Source organism: Pleurodeles waltl, chromosome 10 (assembly GCF_031143425.1).
Source record: "Pleurodeles waltl isolate 20211129_DDA chromosome 10, aPleWal1.hap1.20221129, whole genome shotgun sequence".
Classification (NCBI taxonomy): domain Eukaryota; kingdom Metazoa; phylum Chordata; class Amphibia; order Caudata; family Salamandridae; genus Pleurodeles; species Pleurodeles waltl.
This window is the reverse complement of record NC_090449.1, coordinates 504,137,554-504,163,055: the sequence shown is the minus strand read 5'-3', so window position 1 is coordinate 504,163,055 and position 25,502 is coordinate 504,137,554. Positions and strand designations below refer to the sequence as shown.

At 41.5% G+C, this 25,502-nt stretch overlaps 1 protein-coding gene across 2 annotated transcripts in view; it reads left to right on the top strand.

Moving 5' to 3' along the window:
• The window catches only part of LOC138261666 (unconventional myosin-Ig-like), a 912,364-nt gene that overhangs the window by 155,351 nt on the left and 731,511 nt on the right, over positions 1–25,502 (top strand). For both annotated transcript variants that reach the window (XM_069210894.1, XM_069210895.1), the window contains one exon: positions 6,008–6,173. In XM_069210894.1, coding sequence (XP_069066995.1) covers positions 6,008–6,173 — 166 coding nt within the window. The remainder of the gene's footprint in view (positions 1–6,007; positions 6,174–25,502) is intronic.

The window sequence follows — 25,502 nt, the reverse complement described above, 5'->3', positions numbered from 1 at the left end:
ACAAATGTAATGAGAATTTCAACTGTGGTCATACTCATTTGAAGGCATGTCAAGTTAAATTCAATGGGGTTATATTAATTTAAACACAAATCATTTTCATTTTAAGTCATCTGTTCATTTCGATATATCTCATTCATTGCAATCTGGGTAATATTAATTTCAGTGCAATTCATATTCATTACAACATGTGTAATGCTCATGTCACTGTATGAAATATTAGTTTTAATGTGCATTATATTCTTTACAGAATCTAATATATTAATTTCAGTACCTGATATTCATTTCAATCAGTCATATTCATTTCACTGTATGCCATATTCCTCTTGGCATATGTCAGTCATTTCAAAAAATGTCCTATTCTTTTTTATGAATATTGTGTACGTTTCAGTGACTACTTTAGTGTTTACAGTGCGGACCATATTTATTTCATTATGATTGATATATATTTCAGTATCTCTCTTATTAAATTTGGAGTGTGTGTTATTCATATTAATCACTAAGTAGCATATTCACTCTGCCAGTTTTCATATTTGTTTTGGTTCTGATCAGATTCACTCTGCCAGGTATCAAATTTATTTTAACACATATTACATTTATTCTGGTTGGTGCTATATTCATTTTGCAGCACGCTATGTATTTCAGGATGTGTCCTATATGAGTTTCTGTAATTTTGACATGAACGGCTTCCCATACTGTTATCACATGTATATTTCCTTTCATTCTGGCTCCAAGGAGGCTTTTTGACAGCTGTTTGGGTAATCCTTCTCCCCTCTGGTCTCGGAGCTCTAAGTTGAGGCAGCCATTTCAGACGGCAGCCAGACTCCACCCCAGCAGGACAATGTTGTTGAAGGGATGCTTCATGGATATATGGGGATCCTTTTTAACTATCTTATTTTAGTTTGTGCTTTAGCCTTCAGAAAGATAGTAAGGGGAGTGACATAAGAAAGCACTGTGGAAAGAGTCTCGAGCAAGAACAACAACAATATTGCTTAGCTTGATCTTTATGCTGTTCGGATTGAGACATCAATTCTTAGGAGTTACGAGGATAGACTTTAGTTTTGCAGTTTCAGATTTTAGGTTGGCTGAGATTTTCATACAAAACTTGGTATGATCAGTGTAAGAGTAAAACCCTACACCAATATGTGCCATATAGCATCTTCAAATAAAAAAATAGAGGTGTTGAGTGAACATTAAACCGATGGGAGAAACGGCTGATTACATGGATGCTCCACTTGTAACTGCTGACTGGTGTGTCCTATCTGGATTGGCCTACACTGTGTAAATACAAAATGAGCACCAGGACAGAGCTTTTGTTGGCAGCCTGACTAACACCATTTGCTTAACTTTGGCATCATTAAGTTGGGCAGCAGTTCTTAACCTTTTGACTTGTGTGGACCCCACTGAATCATTATTGGAATCCGGTGACCCCCACTGAGTAATTACTGCAAGCTGGGGACTCCCGGTCTCAGCACTTTTTGTGATGTGAACAACAAAACATTAAAATACAAAACTAGGTATACACCAAACAAGTGCTAAAATATTGACCTATTTTAACTCATAATTAAATTTAGCAAATGTTTTAAAATCTTAGATTTTGCTTATCTATTTTTATATACTACTAATCTTAATATTACATAGTATTTAATTTTGTAAAATAGTTGCGCGCCCCCTGAGTAGACCTCACATACCCCCGGAAACCCCCAGATCACAAGTTAAGAGCCACTGATGTGGGGTGTCAAAAGCAGGGGTTGGGTTTAGCCTAATTGGACTTTCTTTACTAGCCCCTTTTCACATATCCTTCCTCGCATCCTGGAGGGCTGTATCTGTATCCTTCCTGGACGAAAACAATGCAGACAAACCCTTAACAAGAGAGCTGACCTGTTCCACGACGTGGTGTTGGACAGTAATCAAAGATGTCGCCGAGCACGCTGAAGAAGGCGTGTTACACCACCTCTTGGAAATGATGATTGAATGCATTCATTCATTGCGTTCCTTGCTCGCAAATCAGGGGTAGAAGTGGGGAGGCCACAGGGAGAGTCAAAGCAGAGCCGAGGTGTCTGTCTTGGCCCCAAGAGCCGAAGCACAAGCCGAACCATCGAAAGGATCAGCGTGTGAATAATACTGCTAACGTCATGTAAAATATGACAAAAAAGACTCCTTCAGATTAATAATAGATTATTTCTTGAACACTTGGGTTTCATTTCATCATGTCATTGCTTTGACATCTGTTAAATGTAATAGGTTTTCAATGAGAAATGTTCCATTGTCCTAGAACACTGCCATAAGTAAACCAAGAGTTGTCAACGTGTCATGCTCACCGTACACATGGCCAGTATTATTGCTGGATGTGCAGCAACATTATCGTCTACTAAAACATACATAAGTGAAGTTTTTAAATATCACACGTCTTGAGCTGAGCATCTTCAAAGTGGTCTCAGATTTGACAATCTCAAGGTGGCAGAGTGGTGTAAAGTGATTTGCACAGGATCACACAATTTGATAAAGTGGGGACATTATGCTTTTCAGCTACTGAATGAATATCCACCTCTTTGTCCTTTTACCATCAAAGGACAATGCTTTGTGTTCAGTTATTTCTTGAGCTAAATTGGCACACTTCAGGGCATATTTACAAACCTCTTGTGCCACCTTGCCTCACATTAGTGTAATTTTTTTACGCTAATGTGGCGTTAAGGTGGCCTTTTTGTTGCGCTATATTTACAAAGTGGCACAATGCATGCATTGCACCACTTTGTAACTCCTTGCATACATTATGCATACGTCAGCATAATGTATGCAAGAGGGGTGTTAACCCCGTTAGGCAGCTCGTAAAAATGGCGCAGTGACATTTACAAGCTTTCACTGCGCCATTTTTCGAAACATTTTTAATGCCTGCATAAGGCAGGCATTAAAATGACGCTCCCATTGTTTTCAATGGGCCTGTCTTTACCTTGTAGGATTGGCGCCATACTTTTTGGCGCTAAGCCTGCAAAGCTCCCCAATAGTGTCTTCTGACGCTATTGTCCTAAAGACTGCCATGATGCGCCATATTGTAAATATGGCACATTAATGATGTCGCTCGGTTGCGGGAGGGGAACGCAAGAAAAGTGGTGCATCGGGGCTAATGTGCCACTTTCTTGTAAATATGCCCCTTTGTTCAATAAATTCAAGTGCCTCATGTTAATTCAGTCTGACTCAATATATGTATAAATTGTCAAAATGTCATTCTTGAGCAACGTTTAGCCTAAGGGAAGGCAGGATCATGTTTTTGTGTTAATACCTCTCATTTCTCCTGAGTAAACTAACACTACCGAGGGAGCGGGGCCTGTGCCCCTCGAGTAGAGGAGTCACTCCACTGAGCAATTCGTTCATTTTAAAGCGTTTCCTGTTTGCAGGAGGTGGACTCTTGTGCCTCTGGGTTTTCTGACAGGCCTGGCATAGCGCTGAGCGTATTTTTGAAAACTATTCGTCTTTTTTCACTCTTGTTAGAGCCGTCTGTCTGAAAATCTTTTTAGAAAAGTGTTAAATAGTGTAAGTCAGGAGCCGCATGTTAATGTATGCAAGAAGGTGTCAGCTTCTCGGTTTTGTGAGAATCTGAGATGGCACTGTGTGATTTTTGTCTCCCTTCGGGGTAACATTCCCAGCCACCGGAGTACATTGGGTTGTCATTTTTACTCACTTATAACAACTATCATGGCTTAAAGCGCTCACAGGAGTGCACAGAACAAACGTAAAAGATTCGAGGTAAGAGATGAGAATTGGATCATATATGTCTGAATGTTGTGGTGCAAGTTCATATACTTCGATAGGTGCTGAAAAGACTACCGTCTTTGGAGGCTCATTTAAAGCACTGCCTTAGGTTGTAACAACACACTGGAAAAATAGATGTAATAAACTTAAGCTGCGAGATTTCCCTTTCCAGACCCGAAACTCCAGTGCTTAATTTGAGCCGGTGGGGCTCACCGCCCCCCTTTAGGGAACAGGCACTTATTTTTCTGCATTAGACATACGGCGAAAGACAGGGAAAAGGAACCAAATCTGAAAAACTGAGGAAGAGAAAGACGAAAAAACAATAATGAAGGGAGAAAGCAGGAACCGGCAAGATAAATATAAAGGGGCAGAGAGCGTCTGGCAGAGGATAGAAGGGGCATCAGGTGGAATCATGACTAGAGAGCTTTGGTATTCAGCATGCTGAAGTGTAATTGTATTTGTGCAGGCTCCTGAGCAGAGATTTGGGCTCCCGCGCTCATTCTTTTGCAAATGAAGCACCATAAAACTCTGCATTGCAAATTAATTTCCACAATACACAATGCACAGTTTTTTGGCTAGCTTGGGTAGACAGCCTTCTCTTTGCCCCTCATCCTTCCAGATGTGAGCCTTCCTTCGGGACTGTCAGTATGGTTCAAGCCAGAAATAATGAAAGCAGACCGTGTCCTCATACTCTCTGTCTCTTACATAATAGGTTTGTTCCCACACATTCTTCCTCTCACTGGGTTTTTATTATTGCCCACATCTGTAGCATTCAGCGGTGTCAGTAGCATAGCCTATGAATGAACTATAAAAAGACGAAGATGTTCTTCGGTGTCATCTTTAACAGGAGAAGGTTCATCTTTGCACACATGTGGACAGATGAAGATAAACCCATTCAGTGATAAATGTGGTTAGGTAATCCAAGACCTTGTTGTTTCTTGGTCTATCTAAGCAGGAATAATCTCGGTATCACTACTTGCATCTGAATCTGTACTTTGTGTGCCTGATTACACCTGCTAAGAAGACATGAGAGCAATAAGATGAACGATGACCAAGCTCCAAATGTTGACTCGACTTCCTTTGGTTAGAATGTGTTTATTTGTTGATTTGTTGTAGAGTTGTAAAGGGACCCTTGATTTCTATAGATTATTTTTTCTGTCCAGTTTGACAGACGTTGCATGAATACATCACCATCTATTGTATTATGGGCTGTGGATGTATTACGGCAAATCAGGGCCGCAGACAGATAGTCTACAGCAAACAAGGGGGTATTTGAGGCAGGTTTTCACAATGTCTTCTAAGGGCCGTATTATAAAAGTGCCATGGGGTTGCAGTGGGCTCGTGCACCCGCTTTACGCGTCCCGGGGAATTTTGGTATTACAGAAGGGGCCATAGACTCTTGTGCGGCCTGTTATGTAATACCAATAGCGCTGGCGCACATGCAAATGAGGGAATTCAGTTGCCTCTGCACCCGCCCTGTACTATAGATGCTGTCGTAGAGGCAAAAAAGCCGTCAATAGGCACACTGATGGTGCGCCCACTCCAAGCAGCGCTCGGAAGGGGGGAAAGCGGGTCCAATGGATCCTGCAGACATCCCCTTGCAAGTGGGTGCAGTCACTCACTGCACCTGCCTGCAAGAGGATCTTTAATCCTCCTTAAAAGTGCAGGCGGATTGCCGACTGCACGGTGCGCTGTATGTGTGATATGCCACCCGCCTGCAAAGGGATGTCTGCGGGGGCCCTATGGACTCCCTTGCCCCCTCCAGAGGGCTGCCATCAAGGGGCGCACTAACAGTGCGACAATATTTAGGTGGCACTCTGTCAGTGTGCCTCCTGACAGTTTCTTTGCCTCTGTACCCACGTATGGAGCAGGCGCCAAGGCAAAGGGATTCCTATATCATATGCATGGGACCATGCACCCCTGCAAATGAGGAACACCCTCTAGTGATAGTGTGGACACTATATGTACCCTAGCGCTATCTATATTACTGGAAGGGACACACAAGTGTCTGGGGTCTTCTTTGTAATACCAAAGTGCCCCGGGGGAACACAAAACAGGCGCAAATGCATGTTGTGCCCCAAGGGCACTTCTATAATACGGCCCCTGATGTTCAACAGGCTCGGGTGATGCATTGCTGATGTTACAGAGGCCCATTGAGTGTATTTCTGATGTTGTACTGTCCAGGTTGATGTGCGCGCATCTCCTCACCAAAATAACACCTTCCTCATTCCATCTTGATAATTTTTGCTTCTGGTCCCAGAGTGAAGAATGTGCTGTTGAAATCTAACTGCGTACTGGAGGCCTTTGGGAATGCCAAGACCAACCGGAATGACAACTCCAGCCGCTTCGGCAAATACATGGACATCAACTTTGACTTCAAGGGAGACCCCACAGGTGGACACATCAACAATTACTTGCTCGAAAAAGTAAGTCAAAGCCTCAGCAGGCCCTCTCAGTATGAGTATGTTATCCTAGCCTTAATCCAGTGCTTAAACAAAACAGAAAATGGTACGCTGTCAATGTTAGTGCTAGTAAAAACAAAAATTGGTACTGATTGCACACTGCTGTTCGAACTCATTGACAGTCGATATGATTTAGTTGTGGGTTTAGGTTTAGATATCACCAAAGTATGTAAGTGCGGAGTTAAGAATAATACATCTGTACTTATCTGTATGCACTCATCTTGATGACACAGTAGGGTTTGGTATTCTAGATTTGATATTTCTGTAGGTTGATATCAAAACCTCTTCTCTACTTTTCTTACTCTAGCTCTGTTTTAGTTCAAACATACCCTGGTCAGAGTGTATTAGCCTTCATCCTTTCCTATATTGGGTCTTTCTTTTTAGATATTCCATTTTATAATAAAGTCTTGGATGTTGTCTGTTGGCTCCTATCCCTTTCCAATATTACAAATATTGTACATGGCAACCATTGATTTCTGTCAGGGGCTGATCTCCTCTTCCTACACTGCAGTTTTCTCCACCTATGCGACCTTCATAAATGCACATGCACTTTGAATGTTTCTCCTCATCAAACGCTCTGCATTTTTTTTGCTTATAGCAGTTTTGATTCAGTAGCTCATCCAGCCCATTCACTCCTTTTTGCAGCAGTCAGTGGTCAAACAGTGAGTGCTTGTATCGAACCTCCAATCATCCCTAGATATCTCTTGCACCTTAGAATCAAGGACATCAGATTCAACAATAATATTTTTACATTGATACTTTTAGGGAGCTGCCTTTCTCTGTGCGGATATGTGGAGCACATTACTTTTTTTCTTTTCAGGGATCAGGACCCAGTTATTCTCTTTTCCTGCCCTTGAGCACAAAGTAGAAATCATGACATCCGGGACCCCAACACATTATTCCAGAGCCAGCAAAATGGAGTTCCCACCATTGAGGAGCCTCATAAACAATCTGGATGCAGTAACTTGATTTCATTCCTTTAGCACAGGCCAAATGGTTTCCTCACGCAGGCATCTGAGGCGAAGGGAGGAAGAAGGCATGCAAAACTTCAGTTTGGGCCTGTTAGAGCAAAGGGACACCCATGCAAATGGACTTTGAAGCCCATATGTCACCCTAACTTCAGCAACCTCATCAACTACTGTGAATTACCAGACACATGTCCCAGCAACCCAAAATTTCATATGTTTAATTTCTGCTGACATGCAGCCAACACTATCCACATGATCAGCATACATAGGTCCTCATTATGAGTTCGGCGGGGCTGGCGCAAGCCGCCCCCATAACTCATCCTGCCGGAAGACCGCCAGTGCGGTCATGATTCCGCCGGCCCTATTATTCGTTCACCACAGGACCGGCGGGCGGAAACAGCATTTCTGCCTGCTGGCCCTGCGGTGAACAGGGCCTTTACATTGACGCTGGCTCCTAATGGTGCCGGCGACAATGTGGCGGTGCGGCGGGAGCAGCAGCACCCGTTGCACATTCCACTGCCCGTAATTCAGGGAGTGGAATGCGTGAAGGGGCTGTGCAAGGGGGGCCCCGGCACTGCCCATGCCAAGTGCACTTGGCATGGGCAGTGCTGGGTCCCCCAGGGGGCCCCCGAGTCACCAATTCCACCAGCCTTTCCATGCATGCAGTGCCACCCTGGAGGATTACAAACGCCGAGACCGCTAAGCTGCTGGCTGGCGGCAGCCTGGCAGTGGCAGTGTTTCGAATGTGGCAGCTCCACCATGGTCATAATATGGCAGGCAAACTGCCACGACTGCGGGGACACGCCCGCCACCATGAGTCTGGCAGTCTCAAGACCGCCAAACTCATAATGAGGGCCATAGTCTTGGTACACTTTTTATGACAGAGGCTTGGCTTTGCCCATTTTCATTTACATTCAGTTCATCCTTATCACGAAAGACCGTAATATGCTGAACATCATCTGTTTTCACTCAATATGTGTGGGCTTCAGTGTGATGCCCATGTCCCATGAGCTTGCGTGATCCAAATATTAAACAAGCTCTCCTTTATTGAATTATTCATTTGTCACTTCCCCATCTCTGCATCATAAATCCTGAATTTTGACTTACTAAAGAGATCCCTTGAAAACAGAAAGACCTTCTTTGAAGAATTCACGGAACTCATCACCAGTACAGCCAACGATCACACCAACAATATGCATGTCAAGGGACTTCAACTTAACTGCAGGGTTATGCAGGTTTCCTAAGATGAAGAAAATTCCAGGGTACATCCGCATTGTCGACCGTACAATTCCTGCTTAACATGCACTTTCATGAAAGTTTGTTTACCCTGGGCCTGTAGCACTGTAATCTATGAACCACTGCACAATTACTTACCCGTGCATATTGTGATAAGCAGCCCATGAATGGTACTGGGAGGAAAATCAAAATGGTTGAAAATTTTGCTGTTACAGTTATTCTGATTGATTGCCCACAAATTGACTGTTAACCCCATTCAAACTGTCAACTATCTGATAGTAGTGCTAGAACTTTAGAAAATGACCCTAACCTCTAGATGTTTTGTAATGCGTGTGGTCCCTTTAAATTAGGGTGAACTAAAAGGCCTATGCATACTTAGGCTTTTTCATCTTAACCTCCCCCCTTGAGGAACTTACTGTTCTCATACTTGTCCAGCCCTACTACTGGGGTCTGTGCCACAGCCTAGTAATGCAGAGTTGACAACCTCAGACTACTAATATAAGACTTTACTCCTCTGTCATGCTATCATTTCTCCATCTATCATGCTTCTCCACTAAGCTCTATCAACTAGTGTTTTACCCCAGGCTCCATTCAAACAATAAGACCTGCATCCCTAAACTGCCTGACCTGACCAGTTATATCTTTAGAGATAGGACAATAGCCCAGCCCCATTATCAACTGAGACTCTTTACTTGTCTCCCCCGAATATCAGCTCCACCGGAGACATACCCTGTGTCAGCACCCATCTAAAGATGCTACCCAAAGGCAGCCCCATAAACTGACCCAAAAAAAAAAAACGTTTCCATCCCTCAGTAACACTTCCAGTTTCGGTAAACAAACTTTCAAGAAGCCAACCAAGTGTATGTCCCCTAAATGCCAAATTGGATTTCACTCCTCCTTTAACAAGAGTTGGTAAACATAGCTTTCTGCTAGGCTTGAAAGTGATTTAGGGTTGACACTAATTATTAAGGAAATGCAACAATTTGTATTTCTTACAGCAAGTTTATACTAGACTGGCACTGTTATGATTCAAGTTGATCATAAACACCTGGCCTGAGTTGGCCGTCATCACCAGCCGAAAAATGAGAATAAAAAACTATCCCAGCGGGTGGTACTAGCTTATTGTCTATAGTCTAGCACTTTTTCTCCTTCTAAAACATGCATAGTTTTACGGAAAGCCAAACAGAGCAAAGGACTCTAGCTTAGTACGACTAGAAGAACCCAAAATTAATGCCAATCAGCACTAGAGTCAAAACAACTCAATCGCATGTTGCAACAATCATGAGCCCTGTCCCCCTTATTAAAATCAGAACGCATAAGTAGGAGGTCATCACATTCTCACATCCCCTACAGAGTTGCCTTGATTCACCCACCTCTCCTTTGTTCAGCTCCCCAAAACATTGGTGTGAATAAGTGGTTGACATCAGCATCCATTCATGCAAAGCAAACCCCAAAGATCAATGACTTTAAAGAGAGGGAACATGCTATCTTTGAAGTGACAGAAACCTGATTTACATCTGATACCGCTAGACTTCTCAATGTCCTATTCGGCCAACTATAATTCCCTAATGAAGATCAGCACCAGTGGAAGAGGTGGCGGAAGCTCTTATTTACCATATACTGTTAACACGATGGAAATGTGTGATTGAATTTACACTTCAAGTGCTTGACAGTAGAAATCATGAGAAGCTGCAACTGCTCAATAGTTTATCACAAACCAGGACGTAACCCTTCTGTTTCTAAGGAAATCATAGATCGGTAGGTCTCTACTCAAGTTCTGTGACACAAAGTCCTATTGCTGGGCAAGCTTTATGTGTGGGTAGACATCTTCAAAATAAACAGGATTCATAAGATGTGGTAAATCAATAGTCCCTATGTTGTAGATATCGATTTTTATGAGTCTAGCACAAGCTAGTCCAGAGATCTAAGAATAATCACCCTGCGTTCCAAATATAAATAAAGTGAAATAACAAGCTGTTTAAACTCTTCCAGGAAATAACAAAGCCAGACAGCCCACAAGTTAATATTTGCACTATGACATTAAAACACCAGCTATATAGCCGTCTGCCGAAGCTTTCATAAGAGTAATAAAAGCGAAATTGGTACCAACCATCTCATACAGACATCCAGCTTTTCCAGGGAAAATGTCTGCGTTATTAGATAAGTGGTTGTTTTGATTTTTAATACTGATGATCATTTTTGTAATCATTTTAATGAATCTTACACAAAATTTGCATTACATTACATTACAAGAGAGCCAGATAGGTGAGAAGAAAAACATCTTTATCGCGCTAATACATGAAAAACCACTTACCTTCCCATTCTCAATGGCATGAAAAAATGAATTTACCATAATTGGCGAGTCACCAACAGATGGTATACCATTAAAATGTCTGGAGGAAAAAGAAACAACCCCAGTCAGATGTGAAGCAGTAAGGAATGTGTGGGCTTGGTTCGATAAAGATTTCACATTTGCCTGTCAAATTTCACCAATGGCCAAAAAAATAATTACCAGCTAATGAAAAATACTTGAAATGCAAAACTATGCAGCCAATGCCTGCCTGAAATTGATTAAATCATTACGTGTTGCTATGACTCTGACAAACCTTCAATGGCTCCCAGGACACAAAGAATAAAGTTGAAACTACTTTGTTTCAGTTTTCAGAATGCATGAGGGTCTTCATCCCAAAAATGTACAGAAACTGACACTGCCCTTCCAATTGCGATCTGAAATCAAGGAGAGCTTTTTAAGTTTACAATTCAGATTCAGTCAAATGACTGATGGAACAGAGTGATTTGTAAATAGTCACACGTCTCTGGAACTCTCCCTTGTCTTCACCAGCTGTTTCAGAAAGCCTATCTCTTCTAGGTGAAAATAGCTATTGAGAGGTTACCAAGATCCCACAATTACAATTTGTCCAGGCTTGGGATTAGAAGAACAATACAGGCCTATTCCAGACTTGAAGGCAGTAGACAAAAAGATAGGGTATGACGAATTCAGAGCATAGGTTTTTTTTACAACTGAAAGATGACTGGATGTCATTCATAGACCCGTAGGATGCTTACTTCATTGTTCACATTACAAAGATATATTATATGTTTTTGAGCTTTGTGATGAACAATCAGCATTTTCAGTAGATGTTTCTTCCTTACATCCTGAAGCCTCAGCCATGATCCTTTTCAGTGTACTTGCTGGTGATGTTGGCACTCACAGTCTCAAAAACAGAACATTTATATCCATCCTTACCTGGATAAGTGACTTCCCAGTTCCTACAGCACAGATCTTCAAACACCTTGTATTGCCTCCAGCATTCTTGAGAATTTGATGATCCAGCTCAATTCAGGTAAATCGTCATCAGTCCTAGTACAGACTACAGCATTCAAAGAAGGTAATGTGAGCAAAGGGAACCCAATTATCACTAGGGGCCTTGAGCATTAATGTATCTATAAACACAATGGTTCCTAATGCATGAGACAATAAAAGTAATAAACAATGCTCTTCATTTAATAAAAAATATTATGAACATAGAGGGATTCCAGGGACAAAAACGTGCTTGGTGATCTTTTTAGTGCGATACACAATAGTGAATAAAGTGATCAACATGTGTATCATGTAAACGAGAACACAGCCCATGTGATTAAAATACAACAATGTAAATAAGGTCTGTGTTATAAGTCAATGGAGTTTTGATCCCCTAACGCAATGTGGGATCATCACCAAGACTCTTAGAATCTCAAGCCAGAGGGAGCAGCTATAATTGGGAACACAGCACAACCAACGGTGAGCAGAAATAATTTTACATTATATACAATATTTACATTGTTTACATACTGCCAAAAGAAAGAATTATGAAAAAAGAATCTGAACAAAGAGAGATTGCTCACCAGTCAGATAATGGAACCCAACTAGAAAGGTTGGAGAAAGGCTCTCCAAGAGCACCTGAAAGCGTGAGAAGTAATGCCAGTGTGGTGGGAGAAAGTTCCACTTAGTTAAGGTTCATTATAGAAAAAGTGAGCCGGGAAGGTGAATGCACAAGAGTCAACTTACCTGTACGAGAAGGAAGGCTCCATAGGTATTCACAAAAGAGTAGTGAACTCTGATAACAAAAAGAATAAGGCACTGCAAACTAGTTCAAAATAATAGCACACAATCAAATATGTTCTCACAATAGAGTTGTACACTTAATTAATTAATTAAGTTCTGCAAACTAGTTTGAATTAAAACAAGTATTTGCGCACAGGGTAGTCCAATAAATGCTAATAACTAAGAGTAACAGGCACTGTACACTGGTTTGAAATCAAACAAGTACTTCTTCACAGTAGAGTTGTCCATTCCTCATGGCGATCTAGACTAGTTCTCATGGTGTCTAATTTCAAGTTCCATTTAAGTTCTTCCCTGTTGAGAAGTTGTTTGCAGGTTTCCTCCTCTTGCTGGTAAGGAGATAACTGACATCTGCCATTGGATGTCGTTTTCACTCTGTCTAACTTGAATAAAGTGTTCTAACAAAGGAACAGTGAGGATCTTACATCTTAAATGGCTCCTATGTTGGCATATCCGGATCTTTATTTTCTGAGTAGTCGGACCAATATACAGGTGGTTACAAGGACAGAAAATTGCATTCACCACATTATTTGCTTTACAATTCATGCAGTATCTGAGAATGATACTATTAGTGCCATGGGCAATTTTTTCAATTTCTAATTTGAAGGGGCATACACTGCAACTGTCTCGTTTGTAATGTCCAGTTACAGGTGGCAGACCCCAAAAATCAGTGAGGCTGCATGGGTTATTATAGGGGTCACGGCTCAAAACAGGTGCTCTTTCAGATGTTTTCCTTTCTTGTAAGCAAATGTAGGAGGTTCGAGAGTAAGATTCTCATCTCTCACTACATTCCAATGTTTCTTTATACGTTTGTTGACAAACTGGAAGCTGGTGAGAAAGTAGTCATGAACACAAGTCTCTCAGATTGTATTTTGTCTTTGGTGTCATTAGAGCCTCTCTGGGGTAATACCACCCTCTATGCTAAAAGGTTGGCTACCCACTCAATGATAGTCTCTTTCCAGTGGTTTAGCACTGAGTATTTCACCTTATTTAAAATAAATAGTCTTTACGTTGCAATTTTGTCTATTTCTGAGAAACTGGCTGGATGGTAAAAAGTCTTTTAGAGCCCAGGGGTGGAAGCTTGAATATTGCAATAGAGTATTCCTCTCAGTGGTTTGCTATAGAGGGTGGGGTAAAGGAGGCCATTATCCACTATAATCAGTAAATAAATAAAATACATTTTGGTATTGTCACTGTGCATGGCAAACTTTAGGGGTTTGCAGTTCTGGCTTAGCCAGTCAATTGAGGAGTGAGGGAGATCCTTTCCAAATCATAAAAATATCAACAATGTACCGTTTCCAGAAAATTATCTGGTGGCTGAAGTGATAAGAATATGCCAAAATGGTAGTGGTTTCAAGATAATCCATGTATAAAATAGCACAATTTGGAGTGAAAAAGTCCCCCGTGGATGTCTCAAGTTTGAAGGAGAAATCATTCCCAAACTGGGAACCTTTTTTTGTAAGTGTCAGATTAAGTAGTGATGTTATAAATAAGGTAGGTGTTTGATGAGGTGTTGGTCTTGTATTCAAGAGCTCACTGATCACATTTATACCATCTCTCTGTGGGATGTTGGCATAGAGTGCTTCAATGTCTAGTGTGGTAAGTGTACAATTTGACTGTTCAAATGGAGTGTTTTCAGTCAGGTTTATCACATGCATACTGGCTTGTATGTAGCACGGTGTCTGAGCGGCGAAAGGTTTGATTAAAAAAAAGTCTAATTACTGGCCTATGGATTTAAGAAGAGGCCTACTACCTGATACAATTGGTCTACCTGGTTGGGTATCTTGATATTTGTGGATTTTCAGGAGTATGTATATAACTTGAATTCTGGGGTTCTTAACATAACAGCATCGGCCTGATTACAGCTTCCGCGGAGGGGATTACTCCATCCCAAATGTGACGGATATCCCGCCCACCAATTACGAGTCCATTATATCCTATGGAACTCATAATACGGTGGGCGGGATATTCGTCACATTGGGTGGAGTAATCCCCTCCGCCAAAGTTGTAATCAGGCCCCATATGTTTTCATTTTTTATTAAGGTATCGTGCCTCTTTGGCTTCCAAAGTGAGTGCGAATTTTGGCTTGAATCTCTTTATTGGGATCCCTGATAAGTCTGGGAGAGTGTTCATGGTTGGACAATTGTCATTAAATTTCATACTTATATTGGGCTGTGTATTGTAGCACTGTTCGTCCTGCTTTGCGTGCAGGTTTGATGATCAAAGTTTTGTTTTCTTTGAGTTGTCTGAGTGCATTAGAAGAAACAATAGTAGGCGCATGGGTCACAAAAGTGCATCGTTAAAAGAATCAATTATGTTTTAACCAGCAGAAGTACGAGAAGATGAGGCACATTCTCTCGCCAGACAAATCTCCTCTCTACTCTATTTTATGACTTCTTCCATCTTCAGCCATTTTCATGCACATCTGAAGATGAATCCTCTACGAGAGTGCCCAGTGGAACAATGGGTCATATGTTGGATGTTTGGGAGAACAAGAGGGTTCTGTCTCCATCAGACTTCCAATCACATTCCTAGTGGTGTATTTTCAGATACATCCTTAAGAGAGAAGCTTGTTAGGAATTTTTACCAACAAATTTGATAGTGGTGGATACAATAATAGATACAATATTTGGCAGGATGTTAAGATGTGTGAGCTGGCAGTCTAAAGCATATGGTCACTCATGGAGGTATCCGATCATATCAATATAGAATAAATTAGTACAGCCCATATGCCCCTGAAGGTGTTTTTCCGATCAGTAAAGACCAACTATTTATTAATCCAGATGGACAATACCTACATGATGCTATCTAGAAAAGAAAGAAGTGAAGAGGATGAAGATCCTTTTGAATTATTCTTAAAAATTCTGTTATTGATTATTAGATTTGGCACCGCATCTGACAGCATTATTGCTCCTAGTTTACAAACTTTGAAAGAAGGCACAGAAAGTAAGAAGGTCTGAGAAGAACACAAATGGGTCATAAGCAACATTTTCCTCTGGAAAACCTTTAGCCTGGAGACAACTCAACAAACAGACTTCTTAGTAGAAAAAAAACACAAATATTGAAACTTCACACCCATACTCCTCTAAGATAAATGCTGTATTGAAATAGATTTTTATTAAAAACCTGTCTGTGAAAATATAACAACAAGCAATTAGACTAGTAAGAAAGAGTATGCCATTTAACAAAATTTTCATGTAAATCTATATTGTGACTTGTGAATATCCCTGAAAGAAACCTGCCACCTAGTACAGATCGTGAAGAATTGGGCAACTGTTGGTCCTTGTCTGAATCTTGTGATACAAAACCATGGCATCCTGGCTCTCTACCACAGTCTATTAACTCTAAACCATAGTGAAATGCCATAGATTCCAAACTTTTAGGAATTTGTGGGCATCTTCTTCCCTTCTGAGGGCCAGAACCAGTATACATCCTTTCATAACAATACAATATTGGATGCAGTGACTCCACCACGGCCTATAGCAATGTCATGCTTTCCCACTAAGAGTTACATTTGATTATGCCTGGAAGGCTGTAGGCCACCCAAAATGCCAGCAAAGCCATTGGGAGCATCAGGAAGTTCCATTCCTGATACCAAGGATGTGTCATCCCTCATCTGCTACTGAAACCACAGATTTCAGCACATGTTCAAACAATGTGACAAGAAGTATCCTCTTCCATGGTACATTTGTGACAGACCATGCCGGGTGCTAAATCCATATTATCGAGTTTGCCTCTATTATACCAAGCCAGTGGTTAGCCCCCAGACTGAACACCTCATTTAGTATGGTTCTCCCAGATCCCCCAAGTCAGCATCTAGATTTTTTGTTAGTGGTCCTAAGCAGTTGGGAGCATTATTTGTCAAGGTTTCATATATTATGGAAGTCATCCTTTTATCGAGGTACCCAACAAGACCATATTCTTATTGCATGATTTATCTGAGATATCTTCCAACTTCACCTCATGGTTTAGTAATCCATCCGCAACCTGCAGATACACATTCATGCTAGTGGCTTAGGACACAGGACCAGTCATTGACCACCAACAGCTGCGAAGCACATTAATAATTCCTGCTATTCATGAGCGACATTCCATCCTCAAACACCCACTGATTCAGTGCAAGAGGCGGGCTACTCGTCCCACACCAACCTTCTCATTTCATTTTTGCTTTGGGTTTCCGCAACAGGATATAATGGAAGGCAGAGGACTCTGAGGAGGAATGTTATTTAGAAAAGGGTGGCCAACACTAATAGGGAGAGAGATAAACTGTGCTGATGTTGGATGTTGCATTAAAATCTCTCAGCTGTTTTGCCTCTGTTATGGTCACCAACATTTCTATTTATCAGAATCCCCTTGGCAACCATTCTGATACTAAATCTAATCATTGGGTCAAACTTCCACCTTCCAGTCTGAAACATAAGGGATTCTGTAGTAGCAGGATGCCTATCAAACAAACTATATGTATCAGTCTAGAGATTGTGTGCAAGGGGTTTGTCACAGATGACAAAATATTGTCAGCATGTAATGAGATCCTATTACCACCTCCTCCCCATCGGAAACCATGGACCAGGAGGCCATCCCTAAACCAGCATATCAGTGGTTCCTGGGCCAATGCAGTTCAAAGGACAATGAATGAGGAAAGCAGGTAGCCCTGTCTAGCCCCCCCAAGGTCCTGTTAATTTTCACTACGGCAGTAGGGTTCATATACAGCAGTACAATCCCCACCGCATAGGTCAGATCAAAGGCAATTTTCTTGTAGCTTATGAGGAGAGCGCTCTAAAGAATTTAAGGCGCTCTTGGCATCCAATGCCAGACTTACTGGGGGCTCTACTGCCTCACTGGTTCAGTTCCCAAAGCTGAATTACCTTCATAGAATCAGTCTTGCAGACCCACGAGGAATGAAACTAGACTGACGGGTTTGTAAAATAGAGATAACTGCCCGGTTTGCCCTCTTATCAATGTTTTTTGTTGGTCAGGATCTTGACACTTAGCAACAATCTGTCATGATAGGAGGCACAATCATGTGCGGCCTTCCCTTTCTTATGATAGCATGATGGTCTTCAAGAAGCCTCCATACCCTTTGTGCTATTTTGAACATGTTATTGATGGACTCCACCTGGCTAGTGGGCTCTCATATTTCATCTGCCATGAAATTCCTCTCTATCTAGAGCTTTCCACTCTTCTCCAGAGTAGTTTAATTTCGTTCAGGAGCTTCCCAATTGTAGAGCCCTCGGAGTCCCCTGACAATTAATAGAAGGATGTATACATTCAGGAAAGGTTTCAGTGATTGCAGCATCTTCCCCAACAACAAACAAGCTAAGTCTCTCTTAAGCCTCACCTCTCCTACCTAAATTAATTTCAACCTTTCAGCTGATTCAGATTATTGTTATATCTTTTTACTTACTAATCAATGCATGTTAGCCAAGAGTGCTTTTCAGGCCCTAAATCTTAAAATGCCTTTGTTATTATCTTCAGGAGACAAGGCAAGTTAGAAACAACTCTTTCTCTGGTGCGTCATCAGACCAAGGAAGTTAGAAAGTGTTCTAGCCCAACTATTAAGCAATCAATACCAAGACTGGTGGTATTTTCTATTTCCTCTCGCTATTAGAACACAGATCAATTTCTTTTTGATACGTCATCTACCAGTAGTAAATCAGCTATTGCTGCTCTTCTTAAGGGTGTGCCCATTGCTGTGATTAACAAGACAGCCACATGGAGGTATATTCATACTATTATTAGACAGATAGCAGACGCTGGGAGGGATGGGGAGCTGCTCTACCTAAAAGTGGCGTCATTACTTACAGCTTCCTGCATCCTGTCTCCAAGCCCCGTCCCCTTATCCGTTGCTCTGCAGCGTGCTCTTATCAACGTTCCATTGCATTATGGGAAACAGGCGCAATGCGCCATGCCGACCTGAACCACCTCTTTAGTGGACTGTTTACCCTCATGCTGAACTCACTCTCTGGTATCGTTGCATGGCTGACTCGGACTGTAGTCTTATCAAGCTATAGCAGTGACAGTGTTTCTGGAAGTGACTATTCCCAGAGGTGGAGACCGGTGGGATACCGCAACAAAAGTCATCATGTGCTTTACAGCATTTGGCCTAAGAACTGGCTGCATTTAACTGCCTCGGACTATAGGGCTGCACATAATAAAGACTAGTGTCTGTAGTGCCATGACTGTATTAGCCTCTACTGCACTCTTAGGGTGCATTGAGCTGCCTTGGTCTATTGTGCTGCATGTGTGGAGGTCGCTGGTCACTTCAGACACCCTATGGGGGACAGCTGGAGAACTAGTTTGACTGTGGAATCGGAGGTTGGCACACACGGTGCTGTGGACACACTAGCATCCATAGTGCTGCTAGGACATTAATTTCTTCTTTACCCTTTATAGTCTCTCTTTTATATTCGAGCTCTACCTGCACATGAAACAATAGCATCCTTGCATTTCTGGTGGATTGCCTAACATGCCCTCTTAAACCTCCTAAGCAATGGAGCATATCAGGCCTCCAAGCCCCTGGCGAAACGAATAAGGAAATATCCAGAATTATGTGAGTGAGTAAAGCCAGAAATTGTGATTGCTAAATAATCATCATCACTGCCACCCCCATTCAGGGGAGATAAGTTGCCATCGCCCCCTCAAATTACCTTGCAGGAAGCCTCATTGGTTGGTTCTGTGGCTAAAGAGATGGGGGGGCATATTTATAATGCCCTACCGCCACCTTGTGCCACATTAACGTCATTATTTTTTACGTTAATATGGCCCAACGAGGCTGAAATCCCTACGCCGTATTTACAGAGTGGTGTAATGCATGCATTGCGCCACCCTGTAACCCTTTGCGCTACATTATGCCTGCACCAGGTATAATGTATGCAAAGGGGGCATTCCCCCGTTAAAGGAGCCCGAAAAGTGGCATAAGGAAATCCATGAGATTTCCTTGTGCCATTTTTTACGCAATTTTAACACCTGCTCAGGAGCAGGCATTAAAAGGGGGCTTCCATTCTCTGGAATAGAGCCCTATGTACTCTGCAGGAGTAGCAGCAATATTTTGGCACTACTCCTGCAGAATACATCAATAGCGTCATGTGAAATGATGCTATTGCCCCCTACCCTGCGCCATGGTGCGCCATATTTTAAATATGACACACACATGGTGTCGGTAGAGGGGTGCTAATGGGCGCAGGGAAAGCAGCGCTGCACTCTGTGCAGCACCACTTTCCATAAATCTGCCCCTGGGTTTGGCTTTGACGTCACTCAGAGCGACACAAGGTCATCTAAAGAAAAGGCCCAGGAAACAGGACTGACCAGTTGGAGTAGATCGCACCCCCTTGTGCACGATATTACCTAATTTGAGCAAAACATCTCAACTATAAACATTGAATTCCAGATGAAGATGGAGATGACTTCTTAAGCCGCGCAGCGACAAAGAACATTTTTGAGGTCTTCCTGCTGCTTCAGCAGAAGCAAGATTCGAAATCTACCCTTTAAACTGGCTTTCAAAAATGGAAAGTGGTTGTCAGTGGGCAGTCAGAGTCTGCTGTGGTTCCCAGCTCTTTCACTGACCATGCTTCTTTAACCGCCTTTCAAATGTCCTTCACATCAGTACGGGGTTCAGAACTACATGATGAGAGCAAAAGGGATTCACTCTCCAAACAGTATTTACTCCCCAGCCAGTGACCTATACCACCAAGCATCACGCAAATCTAATGTTACACTTGATGCTGCTATTGGAGAAGATCCTGGGCAAGAAAAAATCATTTAGGTAACAACAGGTGGATACTGCGAATGACCCAACTAGCGGATAGGAGTAAGGAGATGGAACAACGGGCCTACAGCTATCAGAGTTCACCGAGCAAACAGTGCATGTGGACAAACAAATTACAAGATGAAAATTAGCAGTTGGAAAACCATTCAAGGCACTCCAATATAAGAATTACAGGAATTCCTGAGGGAAAGTGCATTTTATAGATAGAGTTGCTAGTTTTACTCACATTCTACCAGATTATTCCCAGGATCAGAGAGTCCCTTCTTAGGTGCACACAATGCCAAATACCCCTGTACAGTACTAGTTAATTTTTTGGACTTTAGAGTTAAGGAACTGGTCCCAACTAAAGCCATCAAAGAGAACACTTTCTCAGTTCAAAATTTGTTTCAGAATTGTTAGTTCAGATTATTTTCTGACATGACAATTAGGACTGCCCGTAGGTGCAAAGGCTCCAAAAATATGATACCACATTTTCATGCAGTAGGGGCTCAGGCCAACCTAGTCCAGCTGTTTACTTTGAAAGTTCTCTCCAGAGGTCAATTCCATTTATTTGATAAGATTAAGGGTGTTCAAAGTCTTTTTAAATATTCAAAAAGCCTTAATATTTGGGGTATGGCAGTCACATGGTGGGTTTTGATTTTGATTGAGCTGATTATAGGCATGGGGTTTTCAGTGAGAAGGTAACTTCAGAGTATTTCCAGAGGAATATTTAAATGTCAGTGTTTGGTGATTACAGTATGGATTTCATTGTGTAAAGTGGTGGGGACATGGGGCTATACCATCTACGTGACCTGGAAAGCCATGGTGCCAGTAGCCTTGTGGCTGACGGTGGATACCTGGGTGGTTTACCTGCTGTAGCACAAGGTGGGATGAAGGATGGGGTTGGGGAAGCATGGGTTTGTTGGCATAACAAAGAAAAATAAAAGTATTTCTCCTTGTGGCGTCTGCTAAGACCACCCCTGGGGTGGCATTAGTTTTTGGCGCTGCCTCAGATTTACGCCTTCTTGTAAATCTGGGGCAGCATCAAAAGCAATGGGTGTTGCGGTGGAACGCCCACAGTTGCACCCACTGCACGCTACTCTGATGCAGAAAACTGCATTGGACGATATTTACAAGGTGGTATTAAGCCACAAAAAGTGGCCTAGCGCCTCCTTGCAAACATGGTGCAGTGTAAAGCACCACTGGAGCTTCACTGAAATCGATGCTCCGGTGGTGCTAGGGCCTTGTAAATCTGTCCCTTAATGTTTCCAACTGCCACAATAATCAGTTTTATTTAAAAAGACATATGCTACCTAACTTTTTTGTAAAATGTATCCACCAATACCATCAATTGTTTTCAATGTGACACTTTAGACCTGGCTAATTGGACCCACACCATATGGCAGTGTCCCAGATTAAATGTCTTTTGATGTTCCATTAGTTAAGCACCTCTGAATTGTTTTCCATTGGCATTCCTCTGGATGACATGCTTCTCCTGCTAGGATACTATCAGTTATGTTCAGTTCAAAACTTTATCCGGCAAATACAGAATAGCCATAAAAGTACATAAATAAAAATACATTTTTAACATAGTAATATCCTGATTCATAATACAAATACTAGCTAACCATAAAAGATAAGAGAATATATATATATAAAACACTTAACGCAGACCCCACCAAATTCATGATAATGATTATAAAAAACGCAAATAATTGCACTTATCCAGATTCACCAGAAGTACAAACAAGATTTTTCCTAACATGTTTGGCATTTAGGATATATAATGCCACCCTACAGCACACATGTGGATTGTTTAGTGTTAATAAAAATTCCAGCGTCACCAAATGGGCTCTTATACTGTACTTCATAAAAAGAGGTTTAAGGTAAAAAAATTCTAAGATGTTCATAAATCTTGCAAAATAACATAAAGTGCAAAGTGCTTTGTTTACTAGTCCCATCACAGTGGCAACTGGCTGTCTCATGAGGACATGACCTCATACTAGGAAATGCTACTAAATGATGCGCTATTCCCAGTCTTAATCTTATCAGAACGAACCGATGCTGCATATTAGTAACACCAAGTAAATTACCTTCTCTATTTGTTTCCAATAAAAGGGACATACATATACATTGGATTTTATGGACTCATTAGTTTTCCTGCCGTCCACCCTATACTGCAAAAAAGTATCCTTAATAAATGTTGTTGATAATGTCAACACTTCCTCTGGGTCTGGATTTCTAGTTATGTTAAATAAAAATTTAAAAGAAGAATCAATAAAGGCAAGCCATGGAATACACAGAGCATTACCCAATTTTAAACAATCTAGGATAAGTTGCTTAGTAAAAACAGTTTCTTCCTTGGTCCAAATACTGCGCCATTGGAGCAAGGGGCTCACCTGCAGCACGTCCTCCAAAAATTGGAGACCCACCTCTTGATGTACAGTCCAGTTAGATGCTGAAGTAGGTAAACATAGCAAATGTTTTAAAAAACAATTTTCCTCTAATTCTAAAGGGGTGCTTTTTGTGTACCACCATACTCCAGCTCCATACACTACCGTAGATGATGCTCTAGTCCTGTAGATGTTTACCATAGTGGATATGGGGCGACTCCCTAAATTTTTAGCAAATCTAAAAATAGCGCAAGAACTCCTTAACTTATCCGTACCCGAGTGAATATGTTGTTCCCATTGCCCATTGCTCGAGAACAATACATCCTGATAACTGAATGAATTAACAGTGGTAATCTCTGTATTGTGAATATAAAGCTCCTACATTTCTTTACTTTTTGGCCACAGGCCATAGTTAAAGTTTTCGATTTGTTGATCACCATACCCTTTGAGGTCATGAACTGATCAAAGCCATTCATTAGTTTTTGAAATCCCACTGGGGTCCTAGAAATCAGGACAACATCATCAGCATAAAGTAATGCAGGTACGGGACGCCCTGCCACATAGGGGGGTCCGCCTGGATTTCCTGCAGGAATTTATCCACTCCATTAATATATAAAGAAAACAATAACGGGGCGAGGACACAGCCTTGACGAATACCTCTTCCAATCTTAAAAGGGGTGGAGCATTCTCCCACTTGCCCAAAGTGAACTTTGGATGTTAAATCTGCATATAAATGGGCAATGAAGACAATGATATACCTTGGGGCACCCATATCTAGTAATGTGGGCCATAGAAGGATATGCTCTACTAGATTGAAAGCACTACTAAGATCTGCAAAGCAGAGGTAGAGAGACCCTTTCTTGGCCTTAGTATACTTCCCTATGATCAGATCTAGGTGAACACATTGCTCAATTGTGCCCAGACCTGTCCTGAATCCAAACTGGACAGGTGAAAGAATATTATTATCCAATGCCCAGTCATTAAGTCTTGCCAAAATAACCCTGCTAAGGATTGTCATGGATGAATCCAACAATGATATTGGGCGATAATTTTTAGGATCAGCTTTATCACCTTTCTTGTATACAGTTATAATTATGGACGTGGTCCAAGACATCAGGATTTCCCCAGTCATAGCTATGTTAAACAGCCTGGTCAGAATAGGGTCCCAGAAATTACTATTATATTTAAAAACATCCACTGGTACCCCATCCGGGCCTGGGGCCTTACCCCCAGCACTAATTGAAACAGCTGAAAGAACCTCATCCATGGTAATATGTAAGTGGTTGGGATACCCAACTCCAGTTGCCCAGTTATGTCTACTGACCCACTCCTTTGCTTAAAAACCTCTGAAAAGTGGTCCACCCATGCTGCACAGGATACAGTAGAACTCAGTTCAGGGGGTGCCCATTTGGACAAAAGGGGGTATTTACTATTTCCCAGAACAATTTTGTATTATTTGTATCCATTGCCAGGGCTAAATTTGACCATGCCTCTTCCCTCAACTCTTTCTTTCTTTGCTCCAGGGCTTCCCTGTATTTTACAATCAATGACCTAATTGCTACTGGGTCTCTGGGTGATATATGAAGGGCTAATTTAAGATCCCCCTGGCTTTGGTACATGCATGGTCAAACCACCCTTTATTCTTCTCGGTCTGCCTAAATTGAGGGTAATATGTCAGAAGACCCTTAGTTTATACAATAACTTTACTAAAACATCTAAGCAACTGTGAGGGTTCAATTTCCTCTTGTAAGCAGTAACTAATTTCGGGCAAACACCCTCCTACAATATTCTGTAGTAGGTCAGCTGGATCTATATCTTTCCATTTCAATCTCACCCCATTAGTCCTATGTGCCTCTACCTGATTCACAGTAATATGGAACACATCCTTTGGGCCCCAAAATACTGATGAAAGAATAATAAGATCATGATCAATCAATAATGATTGGGCAATATAGGGGCTTTCACATACATTATTGGCAAATGATGATACTACAATATGATCAATAACAAATGAAGAATTAGCGCATCTACATGATGGTGTTACCTCACCATTAACACCATATTTACATTCCAATAACATCAGATCATATTTAGACAAAATCATATTGAGCACCTCTCCATAATCATTATGACAAAACTAGTCATACCCTACCCCCTCATGACTGGTAAGCCCACAGGTTCGGGATTTTGGCAGGACACATGATTGAAGGTTAAAATCTCCAACCCATAACATAATAAAATTAGAATGGATGAAACGTAAACATTTATGTAAGTTCTGATCGGAAGCATAAACTACTCTGCAGTGGGTACAATCAAAAACATTATTATTATAATGAATTAATACCACATCAGTAATACTCTTATGCTTTAACCGCAACAGTTGAAAGTTTGGAGTCTCCAAGGAAGTCTTTTTGACCACTACAGGGAGTTTTTTTTTAAATAAGCACCTGAAGCCCAACCTTGGCCCTTTCAAACTGGGAAGGAATAGCTGGCAGAAAATATGAGATAAATCCTTACATATGAATAGGAGAAATGCACCATGTTTCTTGGATACATACCAGGTCAAGTTTATTAATGATGTTACACCACTCCTCTGTCTCAATCTTAATACGTAGACCTTGGACATTCCATGTAGCAAAGTTATGGCTCTCATTATTAATTCTAATATACTCATTATCGCCATTCCTTGCCTCTGTTTGGATATTGGTGCTTAGAGAATTTCCCATTAATTCCCCATTAAGGTTATTAGTACAGGCCCAGGGTCCACCCCATCTGTCCCCTGGGTCTCTGTAGGGGCGTTACTAAGAATAATAGACATTTTCTCTTCAGAAGACCCCACCATACAAGGCC